Raw genomic sequence first — 21,591 nt, forward strand, 5'->3', positions numbered from 1 at the left:
GGGATTTCTGGCCCCATGGGAGTAATGTGTGGTCAGGTTACCTCGAATGTGAGCTTATTCAGGCCGACTCGTTGAGATTGGATGTTCTATATAATGAGCACTTCAGAATCAACGTGTCAATTTAGTATTTATTGCTTTAACATACTGCTAGAACAGAGAGGTTTCCTCTCCAGTATAAATTAATGCACCAATATCTACAGTACTTCAAAATAAACATTATGTACAAAGAGGAAGAAGAGCAAACAATTCTTCCTGTGCAGTATTTGGGGTTAAAAACTGTAAAAAGCAGCATCCATGTATATAAACTTCTGCTCATACAAACAGAATCAAACGTCATTTGCGAACACGTGATTGTATTTGTTCTTGCGTAGCCGTCCAGGAGACACATGTAAACCTCTGATTCTTTCTGGTCTAAGCTCACTTCAAAGCCGTCCTCCTTTTTCCTGGTGAGCAAACACTCCAGGTCCACGTAGAAGGATAAAGACATCTTGTCTGGCTGTTTGTGTGTGTGTTTTCCCGCACTCCCACAGAGGACCAGCTGTGTTAACAGTAGTTGTGAGCAGCTCAGGTGTACTCGCACAGGTGACCGCAGCCGGCAGGGCAGTGAGCGCTGCTTTTGAGCCAGTTCATCATGTGCTCCAGATGTCCACCGTGGCTGCAGCCCTGACACCACACGAACAGTCCCTTCACCACATGGTGACACACGGCGCATACACTGGCACACTGGTGGCACCTGAAGGAGAGACACACGGCAGCTGTCAGAGCTCATTCCTGTCAGTCCGTGAGAAACCAACACTCACGCAGCACATACAAGCTGCAACTCTGGAACCCACCCAGTATACTCACTGGTCCATACTGCCCTATCACTTATAGGTGTTTGGGTTTTTTAGTGGTCTTTATTAAATCAGAATGATGATGATAATAACAGACTTAGGCCAAGCAGGTATTCTTCCTAACCAAAGGAGAAAAAAGAAGCAGTTTTGTTGCTTTAAGACAAGTTTGTAAAACCTTTATTTATACAGATAATATCACTGAAACTCAATGTCTCATTTAAAAGAAAGCCCTGTTCCAGACAAGCATAAGAAAATTACAATTTAAAATAATGAAAATGGTGTTCTTGTTTTTAATATAAATAATAACTTCCAAATTCAGAGGAGCTTGTAGACAAAGGCTTGATATTTACTCCCATTTCCACCTTAACCATTTGATCCCCCAAATATCATACAGGCTGCCTGGACTTATTTTGTAATCTGTAAAATTACAAAATAATTCATCTTTCATGAACCATTCAAATTTTCTCACAATTTGCTCTGCACACAGGGCAAAATCTAGGTGGATTTTTCTGTCTGTGTTCAGACAGTGATACATGGTGAATGTTTTATGTTACCACGATGCACCGAATACCCTGTAAATATCATCTTTCTAAAACCATTTTCATTTTAATAAACGGTAAGGGAATTATGGTCACTTTAAGACTTCTCCAGGTTGGACACCCCCCGAACACTTATCTGGAAGCGTCCAGGAAGCATCCTTATTAGGTGCTCGAACTTTAAGTCACTCCTTTCAGTGTGGAGGAGTATCAGCTCAACATCCCCTTCTGACCCCACCTTTAAGGATCAAGCTCAGCCACCCTTTGGAGAAAACTGATTTACATCGCTTCTGTCCCCAATGTCATTCTTTCAGTCACCACGCTGAGCTTGTAGCCACAGGTTAAAGTAGCAACAGAGATCTAAAGCTTCACTCTTCACCACAACTGATGCAGCAGATGCGGCACTACACTTGGAAGTCACTGCACCACTCTCCCCTCACTCATGAACAAGACACTGAGGTATTTAAACCGAGGCCTTAGACTTTGAAGCGCTAATTCTTATTCACACTAGGGCTGCCACGATTAGTCGACTAGTCACGATTACGTCGACTATCAAAATCGTCGACGACTAATTTAATAGTCGACGCGTCGTTTGAAGCTTTGTAAGATCCCAAAAGACGCAGGAATGAGTAGCAGGATTTAAGAGTGTAATAACGGACTGAAACAGAAGATGGCAGCACTGCATGTACAAGGATGTCAGCTGCCGTTAAACCCCGAAGAAGAAGAAGCTGTGTCCCAGAATTCATAGCGCAGCCCAGCTCAGTTTCCAACAATGGTGGCAGCTAGTTAGTTTTAATATTACTCTTATTATTCTTTCTGGGTCACAAAATAAACGGTTAACATATTTTCAGCCGAGAATGTAGCTGTGTAAACCTCAAATATCTGCTCAGTTTATCAAGACACCACATATTTTCAAAAGCGCTCCGACGTTTTCAGAGACGTTTGTTACCCACTAGCTCGATAGCGAGCCGGGGGCTAGGCTCACTAGCGCCGTGAGAACACCGGACTCCTGGCAAATCATTTTCAAACCCACCGCTGTCTTTCGCTACTCAGGTTAAACATGATATATAAGTCACTTAGATAACTTAACAATGTTATTGTTTGGCTTTTTTTTTGTATTTTATTTGTTCCTGAGTAAATCGGTTTGGCTGAGATTAAAGTTATAGTTTTTACACAGCTGAATAAACGTCAAGCAGACAGCTGATTATCAGAAGTGTGAGATGCTCCAGAATTTACTCCGGTGTCCTGTTATATTTTAGATAGCAAGGAGTTTATTAAACTTCACCGAAACAATCTGCAAATTTCATTAAAATTTAATAAACTATCATCTTGTCTTTATTTTTAGTTAGCACAGACCTTAAACACTTCAAGCTGTAAGCTAATGATAGTTATATTAGAGCAGATGCTGCTGGTGCAATAAGCTGTACTTTTACATCCAATGGATGATGATCTGATTAGTCGACTAATCGCAAAAATAATCGGTGACTAGTCGACTATCCAAATAATCGTTTGTGGCAGCCCTAATTCACACCGTTTCACATTTTTCTGCAAAGAGAGCTGGAGGTCATCGTCTGATAAAACCAGAAGAACCACATCATCTGCAAAAAGCAGAGATGGAGGCACCAAAGTGGACAGCAACTAAAAATTCTATTGATGAACTGAATCGGTAACCAGCCAGAGTCCAGTGCTCACTGGGAACAGGTCCAATTAATCCTGACCATACGAACCCAAAACACCATCCCAGAACTATTTCAGCACATACACCTTAATGAAACGGTGCCACAGTGTTCATACCTGTCACAAATCCAGCCCTTGTTGCTCATTGGTCGCTTGCAGTTGCTGCAGTTGATGTGAAGTGTAGTTGATGTCTGGTTCAGGCAAGTGATGGCGCTGCACGTGCTCAGTTTGATGACCTCATTGGACACGTTCCACAACTCGAATCGCTGCAGCAGGTCTATGTAGGACATGTACCAGTGCTCCTGAAACGGAAAAATAAAAGTAACTGCTCAGACTGAAATCCGTGCTGTCACTGTATCGCTAACCTTGGATGTTTTTTAAGCTACAAATACAATTTAAAGTCATATAAAAGGCCTAAATTTCACTTGTTTCTAACATTTAACAAAACAGAGTTGTTGTTTTTTGTTTCACTAACTGACCTGGGTGAGGTCATCGATCTCTTTGCGAATCCGATCCCCCAGAACAATAAGCACCGACACGGCCATCTGCACATCGCCCTGCTCAGCGTAGTAACTCAGCATCTCCCGCACAATGGGGCAGAAGAAGCTGGCGGGCAGATGTGGACTGAAGAGCGGCTGGGAGATGGAGATGAGAGAGAAAGATTCGATGGGTGTCAAACAGGTGACTTCGGCCTCGTTGCCGCTGACGTGCGGGGAGTCGGCCTTGTCCTGCTGAAGGTGCTCCGGAGCGGATAGGTTATCCACGATCTCGTGGCGCAGCTGGAAGGCCTCCTGGGGCAGCGTGTACTCCTGCTCCTCTGTTGAAACGATAGAGGCGCAGATAAGAGACAAAAGGACGCCGAGCAGGAAGACTGTTATAAATAGCAGGCGCTGACATCGGCAACCCCTTACTGAGCAGGCGACGCTGTGACTGACCTGTTTGGTTGTCGTGCTCCATGGAATAGAGGTCATCGTCATCCAACTCGGCATCGCCGAACATATACTCAGGATGGCCCTCGCTGCCTTCCGTCTCCTCGTTTTCTGGAAGAAAATGGAATTGAATGTGATGAGTGTTGGTGTTTATAAGAACTACTAAGAAACCACTTGCCTACATCCTTTGGGTTTGGACCGTACTTCAGACGTGACAAGAATGCTTTGACAGATCATATAATGATGGTCAAAGTCAAACAATACAGATTAATCCTCACTAATAACCTTATTTTTTAATATTCTGTAAATACTGCACCATCATCGCTACAGTGATTTCTTTTGCGTGCCATCGCCACAGACGGCTGTTCAGTGACAAGTCCGGTTGACACAGACACATGCGAACATAACTTTGGTGCCAATTAAACCCACACAGATCTGCCTCTCAAGCGTTCTTAAAGCTCACCTTCATTATTGCTGATGTATGAGTTCCCAGGCTCCAGGTGGATGTTGTCCTGCCTGCTCTCACCTTTACTGCGCTCCAGTCTGCTCTCCGCACCCATCCCTGAACCCAGCTCCTTCAAACTGAAACTAAAAAAAACAAAAAAGCAACAGACACAAACTTTACCTTTCAGTCTATAATCGTACGCATGAATGGAGCACAAAAAACTCTGTTTACCTGTTCATTAAAGGCAAGGTGCCGAGTTTACCGAGGTTGTGGTTGGGACCGGGTGTAGCGAGGTTTGCAGGGTCAGAGAACATTATTCTCAGCATTGTCCATGTAGTGGAAACCTTTGGTTTAAATACAAAAAAAAAGTGATTATTCACGGCAAATATACTACAAATGAGAGTTACTGCAGTAGTATTTCCTAAAGGGGAACACAGCAACAATTTCAGCGTTATGTTACAGATCCAACAGGTTCATTTGTGTTACTTACAGTGTGCTAATATGGCCTAACTTTAAATAATGCAGACAATATGTTCATAAAAGAATGAATGAAACACGACTCAATTACTCTAAGCCAGGAATCGCAAACTCATTTACAAGGCCAGTGAAACTCGCCTTTCCATCAGCATGAAGTTTAACTACATAGTTAAACTCTAAGATAGCTGAATATAAGAAAAGAGGAGAAATTTGTACAATATTTTTACATGACAAAAAAATTCTGCTGTGGTAAATGAAGGAAATGTTAGGATGATTTATAATTGGAAGATATAAATGTGTAAAATTACAGAAAAAGAAAAAAATTAGTTTCTTTTAAGAGAGAAAATATCCAGTTTTTTTGTCTTACTTTTTTTTTTTTTTTTTTTTTAACTGCAGAAATTTTGCAGTAGATCATTAAAAAAAACAAAAAATCATCTATTACTTAATTACTTTGGTAAAGCTGAGCTGAAAAGCGTATTAAAAGACAATTAAAACTCCAAAATTTATGCCTTCCTCCTTATTTTCCAAAGCTGTCCAGTGTACCGGATTGGAATCTTTGGCGGGTTGATTCTGGCCTCTGAGCCTTATGTTTGACACTCCTGCTCTAACCCCCTTTCTTAAATTATAATCTACTCTGTATTTAATGATGCAGTGAGTGACTGGAACAGTCAGTCTGATCTGAGCTCAAAGGATTAATCTTTAAAAGTCTCAGTGATTAACAACCTTTGGTTCCAGTTTTTTAGATGTAAAAATACAAACGTTTTCTGAATATTCTATGATATTATGAATATTTTTAACAGGAGACTGCTAATCCAATTGTTCAAAATTTAGCATAATCCGCTCTCTTCCAGAGTCATAGTGGGACTGGAGTGAGAGGTGGGGTTACCAGTCCATTGCAGGGTTAACACATGCACACCTATGGCCAACTGGGAACCTTGATGTAACCTCACCTGCATGTTTTCAGTCTGAAAGGGGAGAATATGCAAACTCCACACAGCCAGCTACTCTATCGCCCAATTTACTATGATCTAAAATATTATTTAACAGGACCAAAGTCTTTTTCACAATGTCGTCCAATACAAGCCGAAGAAAAAAAATCTGTTTTTTCAACACTGATGTTGTTACTGAACAGAAAATATTCAATAGCTTAATATATAAATCTCTTGCATTACACGTCTCATATCACTAACAAACAGCAGTACATAACAGATTTGTTCCTGTGCCGATCGGTCTGACCTGAGGTCTTTTAAGCTCCTGGGCCACCTTGGCGTTGTGATCACATAACTCAGCAAACGGCTTCCCGCTCAGGAGGTAGAGTTGTGCCGTCTTGACAAACCAGTCCATGCGGTGACTGTCCAAGTCCGTCTCAAAGACGCTGAGAGCACTGGACACATGTGCAAACTGTTCTGTCGGGTCGGGTTTCTTGAAGAAAAACATGGGGTAGCGGCGGTCGCCTCCGGGGTACGGCTTTCTGTTGGCATCACTGGTGATTAGACTCTCCTTGGCTGCAAAAGCCAAGTCACCCAGCAGTCCAAAGCACAGGCCCTCTGGGTTAGCCTTGTCCACAGGACGTGTGGCATCCTTGAACATATGCTGGTAGAGCGTACTGTCTTTAGAGCCAGAGAGCAGAAAATGAGGGTCATGCTGGTGTCGCCACACAATTCCAGTAGTCACATCCTTGTGTTCCTCAAAGGTAGCAAAGGGAATAAAAGGTCTGCGGATGTCCCACACATAGATGTTATGGTCCACCATCATGGAACAGGTGGCCAAATGAAACTTTCTCTCAGGTCGCCATTTAACTCGTGCCACTGAAGCAATCGTCTGGACGCAGTAGATCTCCTTGGCTCTGTTAGTGGTCATGTCCCAAACCTTCACCATCTTGTCCCTGCCCCCCGTTGCCAGCCAACCCCTAAAATGAAATGAGGTGAACGGCGACAACTGTGTTAATTCAGGCTTCAAAAAATGGGTCTACTGCTCTACAAGGTTACAAGAAACATGTTAGCAAGGAAAAGCTGAAAATTTTTATTTTGTGTCTCATATTTCTTTTCTTACCTGTCATCAGGATGCCAGTCACAGCAAAACACCGGACCGGTGTGAGCAGTGAACATTCTTTCATAGCGGTCCGGTCGTCTAATGTCCCACAGCTGCACGTTGCCATTTTCAAAGGATGCGGCAAATGTGAAATAATCCTTCATGCTGAACTGGACGTCCCTTACACTCTCTGACTGACCTAGAAGAAACAGGGGAAGTTAAGGGATGACATCATTACTTCTGATAAGTGAGAAAGACTTCATTACATTAGGTGAACCATAAAAGTGTTATTAGTTCAGTGTCATTAGTCTAAAACTGGAGTTAACTCCTTCTTCATTAAATCACTCTTTTCCTGTAAAGAAAAAAAAAAGTATTTCTTTAATTACATGATTTTATTTTCACCGTTTAGTGAGAAATTCTACATTTTGTATCTCTCTACCACAACTACAGCAATCCAACCCTTTACAGCTCTGAACCACAGACATCAAAGGTGTCAGTATAGAGGGAGTTCTGTAGTGTACGCATTGTAAAGTTCTCACTTCACATATTCTTAACATATTAAGAAGAAACAGCGCTACTGTTTCATGCAAAGACTTACGTTACATTACACATGAAAGAGTTGTTGCAAACTAAATTACCTGAGAAAGTGCTCACAGACTCCTTCTTGCGCAAGTCGAAGCACTTCATGAAGCCGTCCTGTGAACCACTTAGCAGCATGTAAACCTCTGTTGGGTGGAAGCACACTTTGTTGACGGTGCGCTTGTGCTCAGTAAATAGCTGGTCCTGCTTGTTGCGAGAGGGTTTCCCCAGATTCCACGTCACCACCGCCCCGTTGGTGGCCGCCGTGGCCAGCAGGTTCTCCTCCATCTGATGCCACATGACATCGGCGCAGCTGAAGTTCAGCGACGGTTTGCGGCCGACGCGGAGATTCAGTTTTTCCACGAACTGCTCCTCCTCGAGTGCGTAGATCTTAAAAATGTTCCGTCCTGCTACAACCACCTGCGTGGCATCACGGCACACGCTGATCGCGTTAGCCGGTGCGTCCAAGTGGCAGAACATGGTTCTGCCACTGATCGCATTGCTGCCAAGAGCTGTGGTGACCCTTGACATTTTTTCCATGTTTCTGTTGCAAAAAATAATAACAATAATAGTAAAGACAATATACTTTGTCCCCGCTATCAGGTCAAACCCAGTTAATGTGACATGAGGCATTAGGTATAGAGCTACAAATACAAACTTACAATAAGGCTGTTAGACTCCACCAGCAGGTGGCACTCAAGCAAAATAATAAGTTAGAGTCATTCAGCACTTTCTAGACTGGGTGGCAGCATGTCACAAATCAATAATAACCTGTGTCATATGTATGTCATCTGTTAGTTAAACATGTGTAACAGCTTATTAATGCAAATATCTAATCAGCCAATGGCAGCAACTCAGTGAACTGAGGCATGTTGTTTTCTTGGAGATGACCAGCTGCAGTTCAAACGGAGCATGAGAATAGGACAGAAAGTGGATTTAAATGACTTTAAATGTGGCATTGTTGGTGGTGCCAGACAGGCTGGTCTGAGCATTTCTGAAACTGCTGACCAGCTGGGATTTTCTAGGGTTTAAAGAGAATGGTCTGAAAAAGAAAAACTACCAAGTGAGTGACTCTCTGGGTGAAAATTACTTGTTGATGTCAGAGGATAATAATCAGAGTGGTGTGAGCTCATAGGAAGGAAACAGTATATGAAATAACAGCCCAACACAACTAGACCATGCGGAAGAGCATCTCTGAATGTACAACACATCGAACCTTGAAGCAGCAGAAGACCACTAACTGTGAGTACCACTGCTGTCATAAAAGAACAGGAAACTGAGGATACAATTCAAATTCAACCAGGTTCACAAAATCAGTCTCAATTTCTGCTTTTACATTTAGATGGTAGGGTCAGAATTTGGCATGGATACACCCTGCCTTGTATCAAAGCTTTAGCCTGGTGATGGAGGTCTAATCGGCGTGGGGGATTTTTTTGGCACACTTTGTCTCCACAGTCACCAAATCTCAGTGTACTAGAGCACCTGTTCAATCCGCAGTGACTCTGTGATGCTATCATGTCAATATGGACCAACATCTCTGAGAAATGTTTTCAGCACCTTCTGACTCTATGCCACTTTTAATTAAAGCACCTCTGAAGTAGAAACGGGTTCCAACCCGATAATAACAAGGTGCACCTAATAAAGTGGCCGGTGAATGTTTATAGAATGCAATGACATTCTGAAATGTTGCAGTGTAGTTACACTACCCGACACGTTATTGCTTTAAGTGCATGCAGTTTCTAAATACTCTTACGTATCCTGCTTTTAGTACAAGCTCACCCTGTGAGTTTGTTTGATCTACTCATCCTCTTACGACTTGTAGCCGCTTGGTGCTCACGTGATTTACTTCACCAAGTAACATAAACACACACTAGCTGGCAATGTGGCTAGTGTTTATGCATACTAACACTTTAACCGTTCACCTTCTTAATGCCACGTGTTGTTGGTGTTTATAGTTACTTCTAAACTTGTCTTTACACATCTATTTGTGACTAGTAATTGGCTTATAGTTTACGCGTCTCCTGCTAAGTTGGCCACAAGCTGCAGAACTCTCTGTACTTTGACCATAAACATGACTGGAATGACATGCTAGTGCTAGCTGGCTAGCACCAGTCGCCGAGCAGGTCTGTAAAGACAAAGCGCAAACGCTACAAGTATTTAAACAGTCTGACAGATAATTTAAAAAGCTATCAGATTAAGAAAATTCACGCGCATAAAGTAAAATACAACAACTTCTAAGAACAAACCTTGTGCTGTGAAGCTCGCCTTCTTGCAGCACCGGAAGTAGTATTTTGTTATCATCTCGCGGGATTTCCGTCTGAAATAACAGAAGCGACCATCACGCGGCAAAAACTTACTACTGAGCAGACGTTAGAAACGATCTGGGTGGGTTTGTTTTTGTGTCATGTGTACTTCAAAATAAAGGTGATATTTTCTGAATCACCGCAATACATTAGGGCGAAAGCAACACTTGTTAAGCTCAATGTTATTTATTTATTTGGCTGTGTGAAATAAATGCTTCTGTGTTTGCAGGTGATGGTGTGAGCTTTCTGCTGTCATGAGCGCTCTGTTTGCGTGTGAGGAGCCAGGCGCATGGAGGGAAGTGTATGAGAAATACTGGGATGTAGTGGAGGCCAAGGCCAAAGTCAAGAAACCTGGGAAGCTGCTGGACCTTGAGCGGTGGTAATCCCCTATTCCACCTTTTTATCCATGTCAGTTGCGATTTAAAGGTCTCCAGAAAGTTGCGAGCGGACCTGAAGTTGGGGTTGTATAGTGGATACCTTCTGACCTGGTTTTACCACCATTTCCTCTTGATGACTGTTAATTTAAAATTGAATGTGCTTTTTTTAATTGAATTGAACTTGGATGAGTTGGCTTTGCTTTGACTGTAGGATGAAAGGTACACAGATCCTAATCAGTGTCTGTGTGATCAGGTACCAACAGGAGCTGCCCTCACTGATTTCAAGTCGGCCTGACAAACACGTCTCTCTATCAGAGCTAAAGAAACTGATGGAGTGGAAGCTCACTGTGAGTTATTATTTCTGGACTCCAAATCAAAAATGAAAACTTGACATTCAGGTGTGATTAGAGGTTTACGTCCCTTTATTGTGGGCTTGAATGTCATGGTGATTTGGGGCTTTTAATGATTTCTTTGGACTGTTCTTTTTTCCAGGGTGGAATGATTGCACATAGTACATCATCGTTTATTGACTTAAAAAAAAAAAGAACATTGTGTACAAGTTTGAAATTATTTTGGATTTTCACTTGCCCACACAGGGTCAGGGTTATACACACACCCCCACTAATATTTGGTTAAATGTCAACCTCAACAAGATGCTTCTGGCATAATTCTGGCTGAATATGTAATCACTCTTCGTGGCAGAATTGGTAGAGTTCATTTAAATTAGTTGGCTTCCTGGCACAGTCCCTGCTTTTTAATTCAGTTTTATTTATAGAGCGCCAAATCACAACAACATTCGCCTTAATGCACTTTATATTGTAAACTAAAGACTCTACAATAATACAAAGAAAACAGAGAGAGCCCCAACCATCATATGATGGTTGGGGCTCTCTCTCTCATCTCCCACTGTTGCATTTTGGCAACAGTGGGAAACAAAAAATTCCTTTTAACAGGAAGAAATCTCTAGCATAAGATAACCTCACCTTTACATACCTCTTGTGCTCTTGTCATTGTCATCAAATAGCTCAATCTTTGCCTTGACTGACCGTAAAACTTTTCTTTAAAAGGCATTTGGCTGGTCCATGTGGGTGGCTACAAATTTCAGTTGAGTTTGAAAGTGCTGACTTTGAGGCAGATCTTGTTTTTTAAAATCATTAAAGATGTATGCTGTACAATCATTATATCCTGGGAAAACAACAGTTCAAAGTAATCATTAAAAATCCAAAATCACCATGACATTTATGCCCATAGTGAGTGTGTGTAAAAGTCTGAGTACTTCTGTATGTTTCCTTAGCACTTGCTTCCTTAACAAGTGCATCTGTTTCACACATTTCACCACATGCACCAGTAATTACTCCTTCAAACACGTAGTATAGCTTTGAAATAGCATGAAGAGTGTTAAAGCACTCTCTTCATCAGATGTGTCCTTGAGTGGCCCTGTGGGCTTGTCTGCAGAGAGGGAAGTTCAGGCCGAGGCTGCAGCAGCTGGTGGCTTCCAACAGCGAGGACGAAGTGGAGAAATGTTCCAGAAAGGCCTTCACCCTTCTGCCTGACGTGCAGGCCGCCATCGCAGAGCTCAGCTCCCTGAAAGGAGTCGGTCCAGCCACTGCTTCAGGTCGGCACACTATCTTTTCTGGGATATGAAGACAAACGTATGAAAATTTCTCTGTGATCCTCTCCAAGTTTACAGAACAGTGCTTGGATTGAGTAGGCTGTAACTCTCTGTACTCTGTGTAGAAAAGTATATGCACTCGATGGGTGCGTTCAGCGTAGCTTGAGGCTGACTGTCCATCTTGTTCCAGCTGTGTTAGCAGCGGGAGCTCCAGAACAGGCTGCGTTCATGTCTGATGAAGCCATGGAGAGCGTACCGGGACTGAAGCCCATCCAGTACACCGCCAAGCACTACACAGTGTACCTGGAAAAGATGACTGAGAGGACCGAAAAACTAAACAGAGGTAATGACACCAAGCTGGTTACGTCGTCATCTGCAGTATAGACACTACTCATTAAAATACCACATTGGCCTGTGTTTAATGTGCCGTTTTAATGCCTTTATTATATATTTGAATGGTCGTGTTATGTAAAAGTGCTTTACCAAAAAGCTTTTGTATTGCCTCTCGCCCCTCAGTGGATCCGCTGCAGGACTGGACGCCCCACAGGCTGGAGCTGTGTTTGTGGGCGATGAGCATTGCCACACAGCTGCAGCTCCAACTTCTAAAGGACATCGATGTGAGGGGGAGCGCAGCGGGGAAGAAGTGCTCCGACAGTGAAGCTGACCAGAGACCAACAAAGAAACTCAAATCTGCATAAAACCGAACATTTTACATGAATGCCGATTTAAAATTTGTAGTTTTTTCCTTTTTCCAAAATGATAATAAAACCTTTTTGTGGTAAAGTGTTGCGGATCGACTAATCCATCACGTGTCTCGGTTAAATAACGTCAAAAGCAGTAGTATGTTGCCACAGTATTGTTCTTTATTTATATTGTTTCTAAATTAAAGCAAAGTACAATGAACAGTACAAAATAAAACAAAATATATTCATATATATACACAATAGAAAATGGTTCCGTTCAGAACATTTAAAAAGTACAATAGATTGTGAAATCATTAATGAGGACTTTGATATAAATTATCCATAGGTAAATTTAGCTGTCCTTCAATTTCCTCTTGACAGAGAGGAAAAAAAATAGCTTCTTCTTGCTTGTTCTTTTTGTAAACGCTGTGTTGGTACAACCTCTTGTCTGGGTCTGAGAGGCTGAACCTCGTAAGCTTGGCACCATTTTATAGATACGAGTAAGCAGCTCATGAGAAACTACCAGAGCAGCACAGGTACGACTTTTGTCATCCTAAACTGTGGGAGGGGTTCAACTCTTGCTTTATGAAATGACATGTTTGCATGATATCGTGTGGCTCAGCATTTGCGATCATACTAAAGCTAGAAAATGAGGTTTCAGCAGTGTTCCCTCCTCTCCACCTTTTGTTCCATCTGTACTCTAAGACAGACTTCACTAATGACTGTGTGGTTTGCAAGTGTATCTTAAATTTTAGCAGCTAGGTGGGCGCTGACTATCATTTTCTTTTGTATCAATATTGAGATTAATGTGAGAAATCCAAACTAAATATCTTCTGGGGCCCTTTAAGAACCTTTACTAAGTCTCCTAAGGGTTTAAATATAAATGTCCACTCACTCTTGTTTGTAGATCAGCTACAGTGCTATATCTAAGCAGAACTAAACACACAGAAAAGGCAACCTGGCCGGCCTGTTGTGGCACACAGCAGTTCAGAGGAGCTACTGGACACACGGATATTTGCACTGTGGTTTCCGTCTCTTATGGATTCTCTGCATCGTCGTGTAGATGGCTGTCGGCGAAGCAGCCTTTCTGCCTGGTGCTTTGCTTTGAGCTCATATATGTAACAAGGCATTGGGCGTACAGCACGATGGATTGGCATAAGAAGGTTAAAGGAAAAAAGCTTCAGAAGAATGATTATGTCAAATGAGACTATGGCACACAGCAACGTGTCAGTTAAGTACATTATAAGAAGTGCAAAAACAAGAAACAAAACACATGTGACAAAAACCAAGAAGTCAGAAACAGCCAGTGTCGAGTATGAAGCTATAAAGTTGCATTTTGAATGAGGCGAGTAGAAACTTTTAGCCTGATCTCATAACGCAGTCATCGTGACCATTTTGAGACAATTCGGGGGAGGACGTGGATCATCTGTAGTGATGGATTATTGGCTGCTCGCGCCATCCCTCACAGAGACTTCCTGTCGACTGTCAAAAACAACTACGTCACCTAACGACAGCAATTAAATTAACATCATGCCGCCTTGTCAGATCCACTTATTAAAGGAAGACATCCTGTTTAGGGTCTGGCTTCGCGCTCTCGTCGTCGTAGCAACCATGTATCAGCCCTACTCTGCACAGGGAGGGGGGTCAGGATGGGGGAAGCTTCAGGTGTCTCTCACAAACTGTCACATGCTGTCAGAGCTAGAGTGTCCTCTCCTTTAAGATGAGCTGGAGGATGTAAAGCAGGGGCATCTAAGGAGGCGAATCCAGGTGTGTTGTTGCTGCGGTTGGCTCAGGCTCAGGGGCCAGGAGAGTTGGCTTACAGGAAACTGGTAAATTAATCCTAAAAACTTCTCTCCTACTTGGTTTTTTCTTTTCCTGCCAATGCTATCGAACGCTTTGCTCTTAAAATAAATAAATTCAAACACTAGCCGTTTCACTTTGTACAGCCTTTCACTTTGTTCCTGCATCTAGTTCTGGGAGTGGTTATATTCACAGTTGACGTGTTCTACAAAAACATAGCCATTGACTAGCCCTTTTTACAACCCTTTCGGGTTCCTATGAATCTTAAGTTAAAGAGGCACATTAACCTCCTCTCAGGCATCCGCTTTATCTTCATTATAGGCTAACAGGGTATGTATGCATTATTCATCAACACATCTTTGCTATCTCAAGCAGTAATATTTCCTAGTCAACACAAGAGTTTCCATCAGGGATACATCGCTATCAACTACTGGCTGACCTTGTCTTGTTTAAATGTATCTGAAAATGGCTTATTATGGCTATTTAACACCCATTCCCTCATTTAACATGGAGTCCTCTGTCACTACTGACAGTTTCATGTGGAAGCAAACGCTGAGGACGGCAAGACTGGCAAATGCTAAAAAAATTTTTTTCCTCCCTCAGGCAGCCAGTGGACATCCAAATGAATTATTGATTGAAAGACTGAAAAATGGAACGTAGCATTGAGTAAATATAATTGCCATCCTCGCCTCCACTTTCCAAAAAGCCAGAATCACTCAGAAGATAAAATATATGACAGGAGCCCTGTCCATAATTTGTTATTTGCAGAAGAGGAACTACGGAGAAGCGTCCGCACGCCGCAGGGGGAAGAGAGTCTGGGAGATGTGGGCACTTGCAGAATTAAGCTGCATTGGCTGCAAACGAATTGGCGAACAAGTCATAAATAAAAAGGAAAAAGAAAATGAGTCTAGCTACATGAAAATATCTCAAACAGTCCAAGGTATCACAGGAGTGTCTTCTTTTCATTTCACCTGCTGAATATTCACAAAGAGGATATCATTTTTCATCACTCTCCCTCTCTCTCTCACACACACACACACACACACACACACACACACACACACACACACACACACACACACACACACACACACACACACACACACACACACACACGAAGTCTAAACAGAAGCTACCAGTCAGCGCATTTCAAACCAACAAATGTGTTTTTTTTCTCTCGTTTTTTTTCTTCCTCTACTTCTGCCGTCTCCTTTTAGTTCTTTCTATGGCTTATTTTGTAAAGCACTGAAGATTTATAAAACCAGGTGAGCTCGACTTGTTGGTGGTCGCCTAACAAACCCGGGGGATTCTGCCTCTCTGTGTTTCAGAGGATCAAAGCCATACAGGAGTCATCAGAAGGACAACAATCATAGCATTAGTTTTGTTTGCACCATTTTTCTCTTTTCCCCTTTAAAGAGGGGGGAAAATACAAATAAATATACTCTTGGTTATGAACATACAATATACACATCCACGATCAAATGAAAAACGGGGACAACTTATAACACTTTTTTTTCTTTATAGGTACATTCCTTTACAAATGTATACAGTCCCTAAGAATGAGAAACTGAGGTATCGACCGGGCCTGACATAGAGACCCCAATGCCCTCTGGGAAACAAAGGTCAGAGGTCAGGTGATGACACATTCGTGCCCTCCCCAGTTCAGTTTGTCAGCGAGAACAGGCCAGTGTGTGTGTTTGTGTTGTTTTTCTCCTCAGTTTGCCCACAATGACCTGCAGAATCAGGCCGCGGCTACTCTCAAAGACAAAGAGGAGAAGATTGTGTGTTTGTGTGTGTGTGTGTCTTTGTCTCGCTGAGCGCCACAGAGCATGACATGGCATATTTTACATGGTGCGTTTAGCAAGTTGGTGGCTGAAGTCCGAGTTCGCTCGCCGAAGTGATGACCATCCAGGAAACTTCAGCTCTCGTTTTCTCATCTTTTTCTTTCCCTTCCTGTCACGCGGTCACTTTAATCTCCCACCTCCACGTGTTGATGTCATTGTGTGTTTTTGTATCCACAGTGTAGGTATATTAGCAAGGAAATAATACAGAAATAGTGACGTCCGTCTTTGTTTTTAGGATTCCGTGAAGCGAAAAATGACAGAAATTTTTCTAACCTTGAAAATGACAGACGTTAGGTAAGAAATCATGAATCTAAAACCTCCTCCTTCCTTTTTTCTTTCTTCCTGTAACAAATTTCTTTCATCACTTTTAACTGGTTTCTTTTTGTCCTACATGGCAGCTCAGTTCGAGGGAAAAGCTCTGCTAGTTGTAACATTTCTCAGCTGAAAATGAAACGAAAACATTATCTTGACGCTTAGATTTAACTGCTTTTGTGGGCTTTTATTGCTGCCTTTAAAAAACAAAAGAAAAAACAAAACAAGCATTTCCTGAAATTTCTCCTAAAATCCTCTCTGGCGGGTCTGATTTGTGGCACAGATTGAGGCGTTTCTAAGCGAAAAACACCGACACCTTATTAGCTTAAAGCGTCACTGCTGCGGCTGATCCCAATCTCTCACCTCTCATCCTTTTTTAATTCATCTTCCTTTCCGCCCCAGGCACATGTCATGAGCTCAGATTCTTCTAATTTGGTTTTTACATGAATGAGAGATGCACTCAAAGAAATAAGTGACGAAAACTGCTTTTCAAAAAAAAAGCTTCTGATAGTAAAAGAGCACAATGGTTAAATGCTCATTGAAAGGTTAGTGCTGGTAATGTGGATGAGCTTTTTTTGTATATATATTTATATATATATATATATATATATATATATAAAAATGATATTAGGCTCCTCAAAATGGATCTGAGGACCTTTCACCTGTACGTCTTGCTACTGTAATCCCTCTTTAATAAAAGAGACATATTTCTTTGATTTGCAAAGTATTTGTAAAAAGGATTCTTGGTCGATTTTTAGTTTAGATGATTTCATTTGGGTCGAACTTGAGAGGAAATGTAAAGTTAACTATGGTCGAAGGGGAACCTCTGAAGTCACCGTGTATATGACCGCAGGGGGGAGGGTGGGGCCCATCATCAGGGGGGAGGTGGTATCTGTACCCCCAGGAGCTCATACGCAAAGATGTTCCAAAAGATGGCGAAGAGAAGGAAGGTGATGAAGGAGAAGACGATGACCCACCAGGAGCACTGTTTCTGCAGACTCTCCTCGTAGCTGCGCAGGATCAGCAGGCCCATGCTGATGCCGACCACAGCCCCCGACAGGTGTGCCATAAAGCTGGGCTGCGGTCCGGAGGAGGGCAACGGCGGCGAGAAACGGAGCCAGACTGCACGACCCACCTCTGAACTCACTGCAGAGGGAAGAGGGGAGAAGACATATTTGTCACATCGGTGTCTGCTCATTACTGCAGCTGTGAGGAAATCATCTCCACATCAAAGTCCACATTTTGGGAAACATACTTGTGAAGGAGAGCGAGTTAGATGGGAAGACTGATACCAGTCTCTGATTGATCTGTTGATAAATATGCAAGGTGCAGGCAGCAGCTGATGAGCTTATCTAAGCAAAAAGACTGGAAACATGAGGGAAACAGCTGGCCTGGCTCTTTTCAAAGGTCACAAACTCCAGCTATCAGCAACACTGAATAACACATTATATCTAATTTATTCAATTCATAAAAGATGTTTAAAAAACAACAACAATTCAAAGTCAAAAAAGGAAGTCATTTAATGAGCATTTCTTAGGTGGGACCAGTAACATCCTGAGTTTGACATGATAGCATTTATATGACCGGGCATTCTACTAGTCTGCTAGGACTGGGTTGTACTTTCAGATCTGCTACAACACTTCATGGCATAGATTCAACAAGAGGTTGCAAACATTCCTCAGAAATTTTGGTCCACATTGATGTGACAGCATCACGGAGTCACTGCACATTTGCCAGCTGCACATCCATGATACCAGCCTCCTGCTGAAGTTGGCTGTGGCGATAAAACAATACTCAGCAGGTACTAAGGGGGTCAAAGTCTACCATCCAAATGGTGCAGTAGAAATCAAGACTTGTCACACCACAATGTTTTTTTCAAATCATACAATTTTTTAGCTGACAGAAGCTCCACCTGCACTCCTTAGACGTTGGAGGCTGTTATTTGAGTTACTGTTATCTTACTATCAGTTTGAAGTTGTCCAACTAATGTGGCATCAACAAAGCATTGTGACCCAGAGCAGTGAGAGAAATGTCTAGTTTCTCTTTTTCAGACCTTTCTTGTAAATACTAGAGATGACTGTGTGGGGAAAATCCCTGCAGATAAGCAGTTTCTGAAATACTCAGACCAGCCCGTCTGGCACCAACAACCACAGTCAAAGTTGCTTAAATCACCTTTTTATCCTCATTCTGATGCTCAGTTTGAACTGTGGCAGGTAGTGTTCACAAAGTGGTTGGTAAATATATGAAACTCTGAAAATTATTCATTATGTTTGAGTGTTTTAATGCCAAATCTTTCAGGGATCTGTAACTTTAAGTCTATTCAGATTTCCACACACAGATTCTGAAAGAAGAACTTTTTATTGTCCTTAAGCACAAGACGCCACGTGCATCACTCACTTTGCATCATATAAAGATCAGACGCTAGGTCTGAGCTGGGCTAATGTGACTGCTTAAAGATGATCTGTGTGGGGGATTGTGCTAAAGTGTTTTATCAAAGTCTGCTTCTGCAGACAAAGGTCTCGGGAGGATTTAAATGGAACTTTATTCGAAAAAATTGCTTTCAAAATATTATTCGCCTGTGGTCGTTGGGGCTATTCCAAAGTCTCTTTAGCTGAACAAACACTCAGCACTGATCCTATAAACACAGAGCAAATTATAATTTGGTTTTCACAGCTGCACACACAAATAACTTGTTGCGTTTTATTTTGAAATATCCGTCCCCTGTTTGGAAAACACTGAGGAGAAATATGAAATTCCAGCAGAGACTCGCCGCTCTCTCGGTTCGGGGGCGGCAGGCTTTGGACAGATGGAGGGAACATATTGCTCACTAATGAAAGTCAGAGTGTATCGGCCCTCGTGTGGAGAAAAGGGACAAGTAGTATGACTCAAATGCTACGAAAACAAAGCAGCATGTTCAACCAGGGAGCCTCTCGCTCTGAGCCACTATGGATGATAGCTTAAGCGGCACATATGTTGATCGGCCTTACGTGTTTTTAACCCCACTCAGAACATGTATGAGCTATACTGAAGTGTCAGCATGTCTGCTTACGTTAAACATATGCTGAAAAAGAGCAGAAATAGAAACGAGAGTAAAATCTAGAAAACTTACTGCAAACTAGCGCCAGGATCATGCGGAGCAGCTTGTATGGACAGCGCATCCCGGCCCAGTTCTGCAACACAGAAGTGTCCTGTCAGCACAAACAACCACGGAATATCTGACCATGTTATAACAGCCCGTCAGGGAACACCTCGCTTTCTCTCCTCAGGCCATATTTAGCCTATGAAGAAAGACAATCCACATCCACGACAGAGAGAAGCGGCGGCGCTTACACGAGACAGAGGCGCGATTATGCACCTGGCTGCTCTCCACTTACTGGTTCCAATCCAGTTGCACTCTATTAATTAGGACGAAGATAATTTAAGGGAATGGCAGAATGGACCAATAAGTAGCCTTTGTAAATCCCTGCGGGGGGAAAGAACAATGGCATCCTGTCTTAGAATAACACATTTACTTTCCAGGATGAATAATTGCACCAGTCCCATCCTTCCTCAGGTCCCCAGCTGTTGGGAATATGACCCAGCGCTTCTCTTTTTCTCTCACGGCACAAAAAGAAATGGAGAATACCATGTAAAATTCAGGAGGGGTGTATAAATAAAACCTGCCGTGACCGTAGGTTTAAAACAAGCCAAGAGCAGGAATGCAGGTAAAGTTAAAGCAGGTCTTTTTTAAAAATATAAATGATTAATGTCGAGGAGGGGAGAGGTCAGCACAGCAGAGCGGGAGAGGAGGTCTGAGCTGGGAGTGATGTGATGTTGCTTCTGTCTGATGGGACACATTTCGCTTTGATGCTTCCACTCTTGTAGGAGGTGAAGAGCAATCTGTAGCCGGAGCACGGCCACTGCATTTTGTCTGTTACAGGTCGTGTTATAATACTCAGGGGGCTGAAATGGAGAGAGACAAAACTTAAGAGTTGCTCACTAACTATAAGAAGAAAGTTTAATGTGGCTCCAAGACGGATTGTAAAGATTTTATCCAGAGCTATACGTCTTCTAGGCAGTGAGATACAGAGCCTGAAACCTTACTGAACCTGAAAATGTCTTGGTTTCTTGAAATTTAAGAAGTCAAGATCGGAAAAGGTTTCAGAATTTCTTAACCCCTCCCCACCAAACTAGACAAAAACTCATCAGTGCAAAACTAAGAGGCGCCTTAAAGGATTTCCCAACAACAAACCGGCATGAAGCGTAACAGACCAAACAAACTGTAAGCTGCTGTGAGCACACAGTTACAGTTACAGAGGCTTTGCTTTGGGCCCGTCAGCACGTTTTAATTTCCATTTCTGCTGGCGTCCTCGCTGCCCACAGTCAACAGCGATTAGTTAAAGCCAGTCGTCAGATGTAACACCGCCTTGAGTTTAGAGGAGCATGAAGAAGCCGCCTTGTGCCAAATACACATAATTGAATGCTGGGGAAAAGAAAGAAGGCTCTCAAAGCAGCATTGTGGGAATTCACTTCCTGTTTCTTCAGCGGACACAAATAAAAACAGTAAAATACTTGCTCACTTGAGAGTTAATAATACAGATGACAAAAAAGAAAAAAGGAAGGGTCTAGTGTCTGAAGTACACCAGCCTTATACAACCTAAAGAATTAACCTTATTTTGTTAATAAGATGATAACAGATAACGAATATTGTGTGCTCGTGTGTACACGTGGATCACGTGCAGCAGAAAAACTACTGGGTACACTTTACAACCAGTAGTTTTTCCTGATTAATGTCGTAATTTCCTTGTAAATACACGGGATTTCATCTTTTTTTTAAATTAAAATGTAGATATGTTTACCTACAAATACTTAAAGGTGGGTACACTAGCAGGTAACAGGTCAGGTTTTACAGGAAACAACAAAGTAATTATACTGTAAGTAAATTTAACTAGTGTCTAATTAATTTTACATAGTCCATGAGTAATTTTAAGTATTGGATAATTTAGTGGAAAAACAAAGGATATTTCCTCATCTTAAGTTGTAACACTGTACATTTCGAGGCACAGGACATAATATAGAGTGGCTTAACTTTGCCTAACTTTCAAGGAATTTTACAGTATAGTTACTTACAATATCATTTATTTCTCTCTTCTTTCCAGTCTAAATGTGGTTTG

General features: G+C 42.2%; 3 protein-coding genes across 3 annotated transcripts in view; 1 reads left to right on the forward strand and 2 right to left on the reverse strand.

Moving 5' to 3' along the window:
* Positions 1-108: 108 nt before the first annotated feature.
* Positions 109-9,809, reverse strand: wdr24 (WD repeat domain 24). Its single transcript, XM_085416125.1, has 10 exons — positions 9,754-9,809; positions 7,567-8,051; positions 6,950-7,127; positions 6,134-6,806; positions 4,652-4,764; positions 4,439-4,563; positions 3,982-4,086; positions 3,526-3,863; positions 3,164-3,348; positions 109-733 (listed from the first exon to the last, which is right to left on the reverse strand). The coding sequence occupies exons 2-10, from the start codon at positions 8,045-8,047 to the stop codon at positions 565-567; spliced, it is 2,367 nt and encodes a 788-aa protein (XP_085272251.1). The 5' UTR covers positions 8,048-8,051; positions 9,754-9,809; the 3' UTR covers positions 109-564.
* On the forward strand, positions 9,775-12,582 carry LOC146663378 (uncharacterized). The gene is made up of 6 exons (XM_085416128.1): positions 9,775-9,892; positions 10,040-10,189; positions 10,441-10,534; positions 11,643-11,802; positions 11,990-12,142; positions 12,316-12,582. Exons 2-6 carry the CDS (start codon positions 10,065-10,067, stop codon positions 12,495-12,497), a joined length of 714 nt encoding a protein of 237 aa, XP_085272254.1. The 5' UTR covers positions 9,775-9,892; positions 10,040-10,064; the 3' UTR covers positions 12,498-12,582.
* A 103-nt stretch (positions 12,583-12,685) lies between these two features.
* Positions 12,686-21,591, reverse strand: part of rhbdl1 (rhomboid, veinlet-like 1 (Drosophila)) — a 54,061-nt gene continuing 45,155 nt past the window's right edge. The window contains exons 7-8 of the mRNA XM_085416130.1: positions 19,548-19,608; positions 12,686-17,584 (exon numbers count right to left, since the gene is read on the reverse strand). Of these exons, the coding sequence (XP_085272256.1) occupies positions 17,313-17,584; positions 19,548-19,608 (333 nt within the window). The 3' untranslated portion in view covers positions 12,686-17,312. The remainder of the gene's footprint in view (positions 17,585-19,547; positions 19,609-21,591) is intronic.

This window comes from Rhamphochromis longiceps, linkage group LG8, assembly GCF_057381845.1.
Source record: "Rhamphochromis longiceps isolate RC_006_pf linkage group LG8, R_longiceps_female_GT1.1, whole genome shotgun sequence".
Lineage (NCBI taxonomy): Eukaryota > Metazoa > Chordata > Actinopteri > Cichliformes > Cichlidae > Rhamphochromis > Rhamphochromis longiceps.